Source organism: Euprymna scolopes, chromosome 7 (assembly GCF_053919585.1).
Source record: "Euprymna scolopes isolate OS-2025 chromosome 7, ASM5391958v1, whole genome shotgun sequence".
In the NCBI taxonomy this organism is placed as follows: Eukaryota; Metazoa; Mollusca; class Cephalopoda; order Sepiida; family Sepiolidae; genus Euprymna; species Euprymna scolopes.
In genome coordinates this window covers 147,429,034-147,444,779 of record NC_136488.1, presented here as the reverse complement: position 1 = coordinate 147,444,779, position 15,746 = coordinate 147,429,034, and the positions used below count along the sequence as shown (strand labels likewise).

Here is a 15,746-nt window from a genome sequence, read left to right as displayed (position 1 = left end):
TCAACGAGGTAATGGCTCGCATCGATGCCAAGTGCTTGCTTGAACTCGAAGAGTCATATTTTGTGGAGAACATTGATCCGCCGCTGCCTAGGGAGAAAAGAATTGTTTTTCTAGCGATACTAGCAGTAGCAAGGATGGTCATATGGATCACACGCCTCAAGCGAGTCCACGAAGGGATATCTGTTCTGGATCGGGATCTGATCGTCTACTTTAAACATCTGCTTAAAGTAAACATCAGATGTGATTGGAAGAGGTTGCATCGAGTGGCCTTTGACAAGAGGTGAGTGCATGACGCTAGCTTGTGCATCTGACGAGACGCCAAGTTTGAATGAGTGTTACCACCATAGGCATGGCACATGCAGTACTGGGTCCTACGGAGCCCATCCCACTAGGTTAGACAAATAAAAAGTAAAGAGACTCTTGACTGGTGGTACAAATGAGATCCTGTTCCCCGATTGTTTGTTTGTTTTTTTTTGGCACTAGAGAACCTTCCGAGGCTACCCTACCACTAACCCCCCCCCCCCCCCATCTTTTTTGTTTTATCACACTCTGGTCAACCCCTACTCGAAGGTCGCTGCCTACCTCCCATATTCCACTTTTTGTTATTGACAATCTATTTATTTTTCCTCCCTACACCCGATATGAATTCTTCCCAATCCCCATTAGGGATCTCCCCGCTTGTTTTCGGTGCCCCGGAAAACAGTAGGCGATCTAACTACTTAGATTAACTCAGGGAGGGACCTTACTAACAATGCACTAATTTTATTTTTTGTATATTTTTTCTAGATTTCCCACTCCCCAACACAAACTGTTTTTCTTCCAAATTCAAGAACATTTTATTTTCCAATGAATTGAATTTTTTTCACACACACACACACACACACACACACACACATTTTAATAAAAAAAAAAAATTACACACACACACACACACACACACACACACACAGAAATTGTATATATATCCTTTTTGCAAAAACGCTGGGGTTTTCATTAGTTAGTTTAGAGTCCACAGAGTGAATGAGGTATTGTGGTAAATGTTGCCAGTCAAGACTAAAGTCGCCAAAGACTCTAATTTTTACTTTAGTTACAAAGACCCTGCAACACTCCCCTTCTCAGATCTTATGGGGCCTTGTGCCTAAATTTGTTTTGTCTTTTGGAGATTTTACTTTTTTAAATTTTTAATTTTATATTGCATTTTTTTAATTGGAATTTTTCTTTAAACAAAATAAATTAAATATGAAGATCAAAGTGTAGTATCTGTTCTTACTACATGCTGTACTTATGCTTGTAACTTTGTGATATAAAGTGGGGGATCACTTGTCTGGATTAATTTAATGTAAAATGATCACCCACTTTACAACCAGTCAGTCTCAAAGTCATTCACGTCATTCTCCAAATCATTCAAGTTGTTTTTGAAGGATTCCAGTTAGCATTTAAGTCATTCTTAAGGTCATTCTATTCATCCTTAAGTTCATTAAAGTCATTTACTTTTCATTTATTTAAGTCATTTCACCCCATTTTTCGGTCATTTTAGTTTATCTTAAAGAATTTCATGTCAATCCTACATTCACGCATTCATTACACGAGAGCATGCGGCTAATGGCTATCGGCCTTGTTTCAGTAGAAATAGGTGCATAAACTGTTTTCCACACTTCTTTTAATCGACTACGGGCCATAATGTATTCAATAGAGCCCATAAATGACATTAAGAGATAGAAGCCAGCAAGTCGCAAGAAAACATTATCTAAAATCAAACTGTTTATCAGTAGAAGATAATATCTCTCTTGCCTTCTAATATAGAGGTTGGTCAAAAGTTACACATGTCAAACTCTTCTTCACCTTTCTACATGAGTCAGCTGCAAAATGTAAAACACTATTTATTGCATCAGAAGAAGTTGCCTTTAAATAAAGGGCAAGTAGCGAATGGACGTTGTATCAAACTCCTCACTATTATTGACAACCTGCATAAATCCATTCCAGTGTGGGATATCCTCAAACTTCATCCACTTTCCACTTATCCATAGCAGATGGCAAGATGTCACAAGTTTTTCACGAGGAAATGATGGAAGTTTCCTTAGATCTTCAATTTCAATGCCTTTCAGGCCACTTTCACAATGACTTGTGAAGGGTTTCACTAAACACAAAGAAATTTATTTTGCAGACGACATTTTTCTTAATCTTTCAATTATTTCAAGTTTGATCATTGAGCCTGCTGGTGTTACACATTCAATGCCTCCTGTGCAATATAATATATGAACTCCATCTATTGCGTGCACATCGAAATCTGCATTTTCAGAAACAAACTGCATGAAACTATCAGAAAAAATAATAGGAGGAGTAGATTTAATGCAAGAAGCTTCAAAGAGTTGTGCTTCATTATACCCAATTGAGAAGTCTGAATCCAAATTTCCTGTGTATGTAAACAACTACTCTGAGTAGAATAGGAGAGACAAATGTTCTTGGGTGCATGATTTGTAGCACTGAATGAGCTATGACAGTGCATACCCTGTATTTGCTGTCAATATCTCCCTTTCTTCCTTTTTCAATTAATTCATGTAACACCACATGGAGAGAATCAGGTACATTGTTTTCAACATCATTAAAGAGTCCTTCTGCCGAAGGATAATTGCAGGGGTTGTATACCTTTGACTTGATGTCCTCTTTGATAACAGCTGTTGAAGTTCTAACCATTCTCAATCGTTCTTCTTCCTCACTTTGCAATCTTTTATTATACTATGAATTAGATAGCAATTTATCTGCTGCTTTGCGAAAACATACTATTGATGCATATTTTATACTATTGGTGTCTTTTTGTGGAGAGTGCTTATGATTACGTCACTTCCGTACTTTTCCTGTAATTTGGTTTTCAGATAGCTTATACTTATCTTGCACGATTGGTTCTGATACATTGCAAGTCGACATGCCTTAACACGGACATTTTCATCTTCTATTAATCGTTCTTCACAAAGTAGGCAAAATTCATTTTGATCCGTGGTTCTTTCCATTTTTAAAAGTATCATTATATTCTGAAATAAAAATATAAATTTTCTAGAAAAATACTATAAAGCTAAAAAAAACAAAAAATACAGATGCCAGTGATATCGAACCTATAGGGAGTGAACAAAATCATGTCGGCATTAGCGGTTAAACAAAATGTGAATATCTTTAAAATTTTCAGTCAGTGAAAATATGCATAGAACATGTTTTAGAGAAAATTCAATTTTGAATATGATTTGTTAAAACAGTTTTCTTGTCAGATCAACCGTTTTCATGGAAATGGCGAAAAACTAAAATTTGGCAGCCATTTTCTAAGATTGCGGATGAAGCTCAAGGTCGATTGACGGGGACTTTTGATATGTTATTTCTAAGTGCCTAAAGAAATCATGTGCGAATTTTCAGATTGTTATAAATTTTTTCATTTATTTTTCCTAATTTGACTGGACAACATATCTTGTAGAGAATGTGTGTATGAATTTTATCAGCTGCACTTTTTCAAATGCACATGGATGTATATTTTTAATAACAAATCACTTAGTTGATATGAAAACACTGTCTTTATTTTGACATTTCAACTCATAGCTTGTGGCTAGTGACACCGACACAGAGAGAGGATGGATGTGCTCTCTCTATTTCAGACCTGTGTGTGTATCGCATGTTTATATTGACCGAATTTCATTGCTCCTTTGTTTGCCCATTGATGTCGAGCTCCTGATCAATATCTGGGATGCATTACATCACTAGTCGGTTCTTTGTTTCCATTCTCTACTCACAAAACCTGGAATTGCCTGTGTTTCCATTCTCTACTCACAAAACCTGGAATTGCCTGTGTTTCCATTCTCTACTCACAAAACCTGGAATTGCCTGACTATAATCCAAAATATCTACTCGATCATGACTGACAGAATAAGAAAAAAATCTACCTCCCCCATAAATAAAAGGTTCTGATATAAAAGATGTGCCTGAAGAAGGTCGGAGGTTACATTAGCTGAAACATTATGAAAAATAGCAGCAGAGATAGAAGTAATAGTCTAAATAATCCAAATAATACAAACTTTGTTCAATTTTTTTTATTTGTTTATTTATTTTGATTTTGTCTTATTTTCCTTTTTATTTTCAATTCAGGTTTTTGTTCTGACGAGTCGGGTTCATCCAGGCGAGACGCCAGCGAGTTTTGTGTTCAGCGGTTTTCTCAAGTTCATCTTGCGCAAAGAAGACCCCCGTGCAATTCAATTGCGCAAACAGTTTGTCTTCAAATTGATTCCGATTCTAAACCCAGATGGTGTTTACAATGGTCACTACCGAACGGACAGTCGTGGAGTGGATTTGAACCGTGTGTACAGTGATCCAAGTTTTGAACTGAATCCGTCCATCTATGCTGTCAAAAGTATGATCATTTATTATCATGTGAACTACCGGTTGAATAAAGACTCGTATAGTAATGTTGTCTTCCCACCGCCAGACATCTTGAACGAAGTACAGAAGAGTTCGTCAAAGAATAAAACTAAAGTGTCTATGACTGGTGCATGTCGTAAACAATTATCTTCTGTCAGCCACTTACAACATTCCCCTCGATCGGAAAGTCCTGGAACAAACTACAAATCCAGAATTTACGATCAATACAAACCCGCCAAATTCTGTGATAAGGTTCCAATTCGGAGAAAGCATTCTTTGGATAGTTATGATACAGACTATAGAAAAAAAGGCATTTCTCTTCATCGATCTCTGCAGATTATCGAGCCCGTGACTCTCACTAACGAGATTAGCGAAAGTACGGATTCCGAGGATTCAATAGTACAAAAGCATATCCAGAATGTCCTATCGCAATATGCCGATTATACGAAGGAAGAGCTGGTAGAAAATGTGGACAGTGATCTGTTGTCTCACCTGTCCACTTTGACGGTGGCAGACAATGCAGAGTTGGACGATGGCGAATACGCAACCGATTTTCATCCAGAGTCATCCGATTCAGAATCTGAGGAGGATGAGGCACCAAGGTTGGGAAATGAAGGCTCCGATGGGGATCAGGATATTCAACCTGCTCTAGATACGGACATCACATATTCCCCTCACTTGAATAACAGTGCTTTCAGAGAGATTCTACCGCAGCATAGTGGGGTTGCATTCTATGTTGATTTGCATAGCCATTCTTCTTGTAAAGGTTGTTTTATTTATGGAAATTTCATAGAGGATGATGAATTACAGGTGAGTTATCTCTCCATTATTTCTTATGTGTGTATATATATATAATGGTTGTATAGTTTGGTTTCCTAGATGCAGAAAAAAAAAAAAAAAAAAAAAAAAAGGTTGATATGCCGTAAAACCAAACCAAACCAAACCTAGATGCAGAGCCACTGAAATATGTGTGTTTATTAAAGAGTGCTCAATGGAGGACAGAGTAGGTATATATTGTGTTTATTATACAAACATTATTGTTTACATATGTGCATACATGCTCCAGTGGAATCTCAATTTTGAGAGACCCACCTCGTCAGACCGAACAAAAGGTTTCAGCGTCACTTCTTTTTTTCGGTCTGATAAGGTGGGTTCCTCTAAATTGAGATTCCACTGAAATATGTATGCATAAATGTAACCAATAATGTTTATATAATAAACATACTATCTATCTATATATATATATATATATATATATATATATATATATAGTATGTGTGTGTGTACGTGTATAAAGAACAAGTAGTTAATAAAGTGTTAAAAAACACTTTGAAAAAGAATGAAAAACATATTTAAATTTTAAAAAGGAAACACTAAGCAAGTGAATAGTCCTTAATCTGCAGAGTTTCGAAGAAATACTTTCTTTCTCATCAAAGGGTAGGATTTAGCAAAATGTGGGATCGGATTTTGCTTGCAAAAGTATTAAATGAAACTACAAGTGAGTCATAGATCTTACTTGATAACAAAAAGTGAAGCAGAGGGAATAGGATGAATAAAAAAGTGATTTCATGTGACTGGATAGTCTGGTGAAGGGTAAAATATCCAAAGATGCAGAATCCAAAAAAGTTAGTTTAATTTCCATTCGCACAAGTAAAATCCAAGGGAATCACGTAATTGGAAGATAATCCAAAGTAATCCAAAAGGCAGAAATCCGTGGAATAATTCACAAATAGGTACAAGAAAAAGGGACAGAATTCCAATATATTATTAAAAGAAAGATAAAATGTCCGTAAAAAAAGGAATGGAAGAAATATACAGTTCGACTGTCGAGGCAAGGCTGAAGGAAAGTATTTCTTCGAAACTCCGCAGATTAAGGACTATCCGCTTATTTAGTATTTCCTTTTTAAAATTTAAATATGTTTTTAACTCTTTTTCAAAGTGTTTTTAACATGTTTTATTAACTACTTGTTCTTATTATAAGCTCTATCTCCTATTTGGTTTTATCGAGCTTTTACATCTGGTTGAGATTACTTTATAAATATTAATTCTTTAATATTTATAATTTACTTTAGTTTTGCCATCTTGGATCATTTTGGTAAACTTAACTGTAATTCTTATTATATATATATATTTGTAATCATCGACATACAGTCCTGTTTCGTTGTATGACAACTCCTCAGTGTCGCTAGACTAGCACCCCTCCCAAGCCAAGGATCGAACCTAGAACCGTCGTGTTGACAACCGGCAGTTCTACCCCTTGACCACGGAAGCGATGCCCACAACTAACCTGTCCGAATATCTATTTAAATAAACATCCGTCCGCTACTTGTACAGTGCTCAAACGCTTGTTTGTAAACAAACCGTGAGCTTCGCATTTTTCAGCCAAATTAAGTAGCGTGTGAGATTATTTACGGCAGTGCTCAACCCAAAGAGGGGGGCTTTTTAAAATATATTTGTAATCATCGACATACAGTCCTATTTCGTTGTGTGTGTGTGTATATATATATATATATATATATATATATATATATATACTATAGTTTTTTTACAATAAATATTAATAATTTCTATGCCTACAGACACTAGTGTTTCATGCTTTCACATTCATCAGTACAGGAAGTGATAATTACTGCTGGTCATGAGATTTGAACCCAGTCAACAAAATCAACATTTTCTTTGCAGGCAAGTGTTCTTCCACTCAGCCATCAGAAATTAACATTTAAATAGAAACGAATAAAGTTATTTATGAAGCCATGTAAGCTAGATTGTCATAATTCAAACAATGACAAGAGTATTCTAACAAACAGGAAGTTTGTGAATGATGCATGCAGCTAATTCACGGCCTTATTCTCAATTCAAAAATAGGGCTCAACTTACTTAAATGGGCTTTTCAATAAATATTAATCATTTTCAGACATTAGCGTTTTATGCTTTTACATTCATCAGTGCAGAAATAATAATTACGGCTGGTCACTTGACTCTGACCCAGTCAACAAAGTCAACCTTAGATTACTTGTATGTATCGGACTATTGTTCTCATTTTTAGTGTTATTTGTGCAACGTTTTTGACCGTCCTCAGGCATGTTTGTTGTTGTTTGGAAAAGAAAACGGAAAAGTAACTGACTCTGTAGATATTTTTGTATTCTTTGAGTTAAGTCTCTTATTTTATGGTTATTGTTTCGTATTTGTGAAAAATTGGCTGACAAAGGGAAGGCAACTCTAATAAAGATCGAATACGAAAATGTTTTTGTAGGTATTAAGGTGGGTTTTCGCTTTTGGAGTTCCATTTAAAATTACTTTGGGTTTTTGAAGAATTCAAGGTGGAGTTTCGGATAAGATGTGTTCCTGGATATTTTCAACAGGCATTTCTGATTCTTGTAGTATTGATTCTATTCAAAAACTAAAAGGTTTTATAGTTTTTTTTTTGTTTTTTTTTGCTTCAAATGACTCCGTATATCTTGGATTGAATGTAATTTCGTACTTTTGTATGCTGGATTATTTGGGTGTGCTTTTAATTTAATGTAATATTAAGCACCCAGTTTTGACTCCTTATATTTAAAGGAATCTCATTAGTCTCTGCATGAAGACTTTCAACTGGTGACATTCTAAAAGCACCAAGTGCTAATCTCAGGCCTCCATGGCAGATTGGATCTAAAATCTTGAGGTAAGAATTTCAAGCTGATTTGTATATAAAACTACCATAATCCAGTTTTGATCTAATCAATGTCCTATATAGTTTCATTAAAGTTTCTTGGTCTGCTCCCCACTCTGTGAGATATCACATGTAGTAGTTGTAATCTTTTATTGCAACTACTTCTTAGGTTCTTCAGATGAGGGATGAATGTCAGTTTTTTATCAAATATTAATCCCAGAAATTTGTGTTTACCTATAGTGGGGATTACCGTTATTCAGGGTTTCAGTGTAGGGTCGTTGTGAAGTTTTTTCTTATGTATGCATTTAGTTTTTGATTCCCATTTTCCGTTGCCCATTCATCCAGTTTGTTTAGGCATTGTTGGAGTTTGCGTTCAATGGTGCGTATATATTATATTTTGATTTGCAATACACCAGTAGATCGTCTACATATAAAGATCCCTCAACACCAGGGTCCAAATACTTCACTATTCTGTTCATTTTAACATTGAATAGCGTCACTTCCTTTAGGGGTTTCGCGTCTCCTGGCTCATGGTGTCAGAGAAAGTGGATCCAATGCAAACCCTAGATTTGCGGTCAGATAAGAATCCCTTTATAAATTGTTGGAGTTTGCCTTTTAAATCAAGATGACGCAAATCTCTCATTATTTCGTAATTCCATGTAGAGACATAAGCTTTCTCTAGGTCAAAAAAGATTGCTGATAGGTGCTCATTCCTGATAAATGTTTCTCTTATAGCTGCTTCCAGTCACTTGGCCTAAAACTATATCCGATGGTGAGGTCCCACCTTGCAGGCCTTAGGGAGTGTGGAGCCACCCTTTAATTGCCATTGCTCCCAGGTCCACTCTGACCCAGAGTGGTAGTACCTGTTAGGGTCCCAACTATGGGTTAAATAGAATCTGACTTAAAAAAAAAATATATACTCCATTAAAAATCGTTCCTCAAAATAACTAGATTCGGCATTAAATAACCTGAAAAAGGTTGATATGCCGTAAAACAAAACAACCAACCAACCAATCCAGTCAGACTAGGTGATTGGTTGTACTTTTATTATGGAATCCACATAGTAGGTTGGAGATAAAGTTGTTGGATTCAAGGTACTAAAGCAATCTGTCATTTAATATTCTCTCCATTATTTTACACAAACAGCTGGTTAATCAGAGTGATCTATAGTTTTGTAGGTTCGAATTGTCTTTTTCTGGTTTCGGGATTGCTATTATTGTAGTTTGCCTCCATAAGTCTGGGAATTCACCTTTTGTTCATAATCTCTATTATATAAAAGTCACTTTGTGTGTGAGAGAGAGAACCTGTCTTTTGCAAATTTCGCACAAAGGTAATTTATGTCTGGTAGTGTTCTTAGATATGTTTTATACAGAAATTCGTCCGATAAGTATCAAAAATCAAAAAACCCGATCCCAAAAATAGTTTTTCTTTCTTATAGATAAAAAAGAATTTTTATATGGGAATTTTTTAGGTTGCATCAGCAAGGGAGATAATAAAATCTCTACAAATAATTTCTTAGAAAAAAAACGGATTTGTTGATATCTGGAAACATAGCTCAGTGATAGGGCATTCGACTACAGATCGAATGATCCCATGTTCAAGCCGGGTATACCTTACTATTTTAATTTTTTTCCTTAATGAATTCAATTTATGATAAAAGAATAATTAACATTAAAAATCGCCACAAATCATTTCTTTGTTTGCATATTTTAAAATTAAATATTAATCAGAAATGAGTTTCCAGAGCATTCATCAAGTCCAAATATCAGCTGACGTAATATTGTAAACAACGGAATTTGATAAACTATATTATCATTATTTGTTTCATATATATATATATGAACAAATGATTAATAAAATATGTTAAAAAACATCTTGAAAAAGAGTTAAAAACATATTTAATTTTAAAAAGGAAACACAAGATAAGTGGATAGTTCTTGCAAATTAGTTCACCGGGCAAATTTTTCCTTGTAATATATAAATACCCTGACTATCTACACATTTTTACTGACGGCTCCAAAGACTACAGTAGAGTGGCATGCGCTGCCATTTCGAATAGAGCAACTCTAAAAAAGTCTCTTCCAGCAGAAAGTTTCATTTTTACTGTTGAAGTATGTGCCATCGACCTCACTTTCAATATCTTAGAAAAAAGATAAACATAAGAAATTCCTAATATTTTCAGATTCACTCTCCGATCTAATATCACTCAATAACAAAAAACTCGAAAACCCTCTAATCATCAAACTACTAAACTGAATCAACTCATTATCTAAACACAAAGAAATAATCATATGCTGGATTCCAAGCCACATCAGAATAAAAGGAAATGAAAGAGCTGACTTAGCAGCCAAATCAGCTCTAAACTTGAACCCGGATACAATTAACATTACTTACACTGACTTTAAACATAAAATCAACCAAATATTTTATGCAAAATGGCAGCAACAATACAAATAACAAACTATATCAAATCAGACCCATACTGTTAGAATGGAGATCAACTACTACAAAATCAAGAAAGGAACAAGTAATTATATCTAGAATACATATAGGCCGTACAAAACTCACGCACTCCTTCATACTTAAACAAGAGTAGCAACCACAATGTCCATTCTGTCAGAAAACTTGCATTGTCAAACATCTTTTCATAGATTGTAGAACCCTTGATACCGCTAGAAAACAATATCTAAAATCTAACAATATGAAGAATATCTTCGAAAACAATTGCTTGGACGAAATTCATTTTTTGAGAGTAACAGAACTATTCTCAAAAATATAAAAAAGGGAAAAGTTTTTTGTTTTTTTTTTGGTCCCCTGATTTATCAGAGAGGGACCTATGTTTTCAGTGGCGCTTGTGCTTCCATGTGTCTGTGCGTCCGTTAGTCCAGACAATTGCCAGATAACTGTCCATTAGTTTTTCCTGAAATTATTTGCCACAGATTGTATTTCATTAAATAGATGTGCACAATAAAAAAAATTTTTTTATATAAAATCCCGTTGCGTCCCCAAGGGCTTAAAAGAAGTCAAAAATGCCCCAAAATGGCCAAAAATTACACATTTTGCCCCATAACTTTTGATCCATCCATTAAATTTCTTTTAAAACTTAGCCAAAATGTGGAGCCCATTGTTCTTAATATAAATCCAGTATGAGTGACCCTGGCAAAATTCTGATTTGTGTCCCCAGGGACTTTCAGGGCTAAAAACGCTCTTTTTGTGGCTCTTTTTTTTAATATTTCTCAATAAAAACTTGATATGTCTGATTATATAGCGGTTTTTCACGGTGATCAACTCAAATATACAGGTGTTAAGGCTTGAAACTGCACCGTTATCCATTTACACTGAGATTCGGCATCCCCATAAGCTCAAGAGGTCAAAAATACCCCAAAATAGCATTTGATCCATCCATTAGATTTTCTTGAAACTTGGCCAAAATGTGGAGGCTATTGTTAATATAAATTCAGTATGGATGACCCTGGCAAAATTCTGGTTCGCATCCCTCTGGGACTTTTACGGCTAAAAAAACATGCCTTTTTGGAGCTCTTTTTTCATATTACTGAAGAACTTGATATGTATACCTATATACTTGTTTTCCATGGTGCTGAATTCAAATATACATGTCTTAAGGCATGAAACTGCATTGTTTGTCCGTTTTCACTGTGATTCGGCGTTCCTAGGAGCTCAAAAGGGGCCACAAATACCCCAAAATTGAAAAAAAAATTACATTTTTTACCCCATAACTTTTGCCCCATTCATTAGATTTTTCTGAAACTTGGCAAAAATGTGAAGGCAAGGTTGGCCTTTCACACTTCTAACATTCATTATTTCTTCACTATTTATTGTGGCGTCATCTCACATGCAACACAAGAGAGGGACCACGCATGTGCGGCTTGTTTTTTTTTTTTTTTTTTTTTTTCGGCATTAAATAAATTAATGCGGTTTGATATTCTGGTTAAACATTTCATCAAGCAAACAAAACAAAAATAACTTCTCTCTACAAAATAACTCAACTAAAATCTATGAATAAATATTTGAAGATGTAAATACCTTGAAGCCCTAAATATTTAAAATGATTAAATTCAGCCTAACATAACCCTAAAAGATTTTGATGGAAAAAAAAATCAAAACAATTAAACTGAACTACATGAATAGGTACTTGAAGATATAAAACATCTAGAACTTTTTTTTTTTTTTTTAAATCACTGGATTTGGCATGAAATAATCCAAAATGGGTTGATATGCCGTAAAACAAAAACAACCAACCAATCAAATAGAGTGCGGGATGGAGAAGAAATTAGGAATTAACATGGACTATTTGTTCTACTTATTGCTGTCTGGGATAAAAAATATTAAATCTCTTTGAATTATCTTTATATTACTGTGGAATGGGGGTGGGGACAATAAATCCATTGATCGAGACCATTTGTTTTATTCTGCATTTTCCGAGATGAAAAATTATAAGATTACAGCATTATTTTTGATAAGGTATATATAATAAATCTCTTTGGACTATTGACGTTATCAACATTAGTTATCTTCTTAATATGTCAAAATGGAGGGAGACAAGAAAATAACAAAGTGTAAGCTCCTATTCTCTCCTGATGACCCAACATTATCTATAAGATAAATTACCCCCCAAACATGACTATATAAAGTTTTAAAAGATATGCGATGAAATACCCCCCAAAAGCACCATCCTATAAAACTTATACGAGGAAAGCCCTAGACAGGCGCTTTATCTCTCTCTTGACATTAACTTTATCCAAAAAAAAACAGCTAATAAACATCAGTATATACAAGCCTATAAGATAAGCTGTTTCTCTCAAATACAACATCTTCTGTTGTTCGCTTGCTTCATAGCGAGTTTCTACTACTGTTCCGGTAGTAATTTTTATCCTCTAATAAATCTCTTTGGACTATTGACGTTATCAACATTAGGCATCTTCTTAATGTCAAAATGGAAAGAGCCAAGAAAATAACAAAGTGTAAGTTTCTGCATGTATATGTTTCTGTCTAAAAATCAGAAACTACATAAGAACATGCTTATGATTTAGTCTCGTGCATTTTCTTTTAATTTTTCATTTACACATGGTACTCGCACATTGTTTGCAGTCTACGACGCAAAGGATATCAAGACAAGCAATAACTCAAACTCACTTTTTCGTGCAACATTTATTTTCTCATTCTCCCGCCACGCATTACTTCTCATTACGGCTGTGACGTGTCTCATGCAATTGTCTTTGCTTAACATGCTCTCTCCGTTTTATAGTCTTTTTTCCTTACAGTGACGTCATTTTGCATTTATTTGCATCTGTGCGCTGTTACACATTTTCTTTTATTTATTTTTCTTTCATTTTTCCGCATCATTTTTTCGTTCACTTCATTCAATTTTCATTCTTTATTCATTCAATTTTGTATTCACTTTTTCATTTATTTTTCATGCATTTTTCTTAATGCTTTTTCATTTATTTCTTCTCATTCATTATTTTTATTCCTGTTATCTTTCCTTTCCATTCAATTTTTCTCATTTAATTTGAATTAATTTTTCCTTCATTTTTTCCTTCATGTTTTCCTTCATTTACTTTTATTTAGCTTTATCATTCTTTGTTCCTTCATTATATTTACATTCTTTTAATTCATCCATTTTTTCGTTCATTTTAGATTCACTTTTTCATGTACTTTTTTCAGTCATTATTTTTCATTTAACTTTTATCACTGTTTATTCATTTCTTCACACTCATTTTTTTCTGGTAAGTTTCTTTTTTCATTCATTTTTTTCTTATTAAATTTTCCATTTTTTTGTTTAATTTTCCTTAATTTATTTTCATTTTTTAAATCAATTTTTTTCATTTTTTCCTTCATTTTTTTCTTCATTATTTTTCTTTGTTTTTTTCTTTCGTTTTTTTTCTTCGTTTTTTTCCTTCGTTTTTTTCCTTCGTTTTTTTCCTTCGTTTTTTTCCTTCGTTTTTTTTCCTTCGTTTTTTTTTCCTTCGTTTTTTTTTCCTTCGTTTTTTTTCCTTCGTTTTTTTTTCCTTCGTTTTTTTTTCCTTCGTTTTTTTTTCCTTCGTTTTTTTTTCCTTCATTTTTTCCTTCGTTTTATTTTCCTTCATTTTTTTCCTTCGTTTTTTTTTCCTTCATTTTTTTCCTTCATTTTTTTCCTTCGTTTTTTTTCCTTTATTTTTTTCCTTCGTTTTTTATCCATTTCTTCTCCTTCATCATTTTGGATTCTGGTTTCATTTTTTTTTTATTTTATTTCTTTCATTTTTTACATTAATTTTCCTTCGTTTGCTTTCATTTTTTTTTTTCTTCAATCAAATTAAAATAAAAAAAACTTTTATTCTTTTATTTCATCTTTCAATACTTTTTATTGTTTATATTTTTCATTTACCTATTTATATTCATTTTATATTCATTTTTATCATTCATTTTTATGCAGTTTAAAAATATTTTCATTTATTTTAATTTTTTTCTGAAATTTTTCATTCATTTTTTTTTTTTTCAGCAACTTATTCTCAGTTTTCATTCATTTTTTTTCTTTCTTTCATATGATAGTATTACATTTGCTAAGTGTCTGAAATAAAAAAAATTGTAAGATTACAATATTACGTTTGGTAACTAGTATACATTAACTCTCTTTAGACTATTGTCTTTATCAACATAATTTACTTTTTTTTTTTTACATGGAGGACACCACTTATCAAGGCCCGGAAGCCACTCAGGGCTAAGGGTTACTGCATATACAGTAATCAATGGGATAGTATCTTAGTAATCGTTAGTATTGGAGATTTGATAAAGTGTCTTACTTAAGGGGGCGGTTCATCAGGAATTTGTTTATGTTAGACTTGAAGACATCCAAGTTGTAGTCAGGTGGGAAACAGGCAAACGGAAGAGAGTTCCACAGTCGTGCACTTCTAAGAAAGAAGCTTTGCATATTATTGTGAAATGTGGGAACGCAGTGGGAGAGAAATTAGGAATTGACCAGAACCATTTGTTCTACTCAGCATTGTTTTTGATAAAAAAATTATCAGATTACAGTATTACTTTTGGTAAATGGTACGAGGGGCGTGCAATAAGAAATGCTCCTGACCCACTTCCAGTTGTCTGATCTAGCTGAAATTTTGCATATGCAATGATTTATATCTCTATGGGTTATGTGGCAAAGTACAGCTCTGAACTAATTGTGGTTTCTGTTTTACAGGTGTTTGAACTGAGTCAGGTGTGAAATAGAGCCTGTTAAATGTCGAGCAGTTATCCGGTTTTTGTATTTGAAAGGGCGCACACCACAGGAGACTTTTGATGAAATGAAAGAAACTTATGGTGATAATGCCCCAGCATATGACCTTGTAAAACGCTGGCATCGTGAATCCAAACATGGCCGGAAGTCTGTGGAAACAGCTCCCAGACCTGGTCGCCCTCCCCCTTCTGCCATTGATGAGGCATCTGTCCGTCAAGTTGAGGTTGCCATTTTGGAAGATCGGTGCATTACTATTCGCCAAATAGCCCAAGATGTCAAGATTAGTACAGGGTCTGTGGAAACTATCATTCATGACCATTTGCATATGCATAAGGTGTCTGCCAGATGGATTCCCAGGTTGCTCACACTATTCCAGAAGCGAACGCGTCAAGTGCTCGAGGATGAATTTGAAGATGTGCCAAGAAGATGAGTCAAAGTTTTTCAAAAGACTGATTACACAGGATGAAA

General features: G+C 34.1%; 1 protein-coding gene across 4 annotated transcripts in view; it reads left to right on the top strand.

The window, feature by feature from the left end:
• Nucleotides 1-15,746, top strand: part of LOC145280041 (cytosolic carboxypeptidase-like protein 5) — a 216,394-nt gene that overhangs the window by 138,406 nt on the left and 62,242 nt on the right. For all 4 annotated transcript variants that reach the window (XM_080131707.1, XM_080131710.1, XM_080131709.1 and 1 more), the window contains exon 8: nucleotides 4,126-5,205. In XM_080131707.1, the coding sequence (XP_079987833.1) occupies nucleotides 4,126-5,205 (1,080 nt within the window). The remainder of the gene's footprint in view (nucleotides 1-4,125; nucleotides 5,206-15,746) is intronic.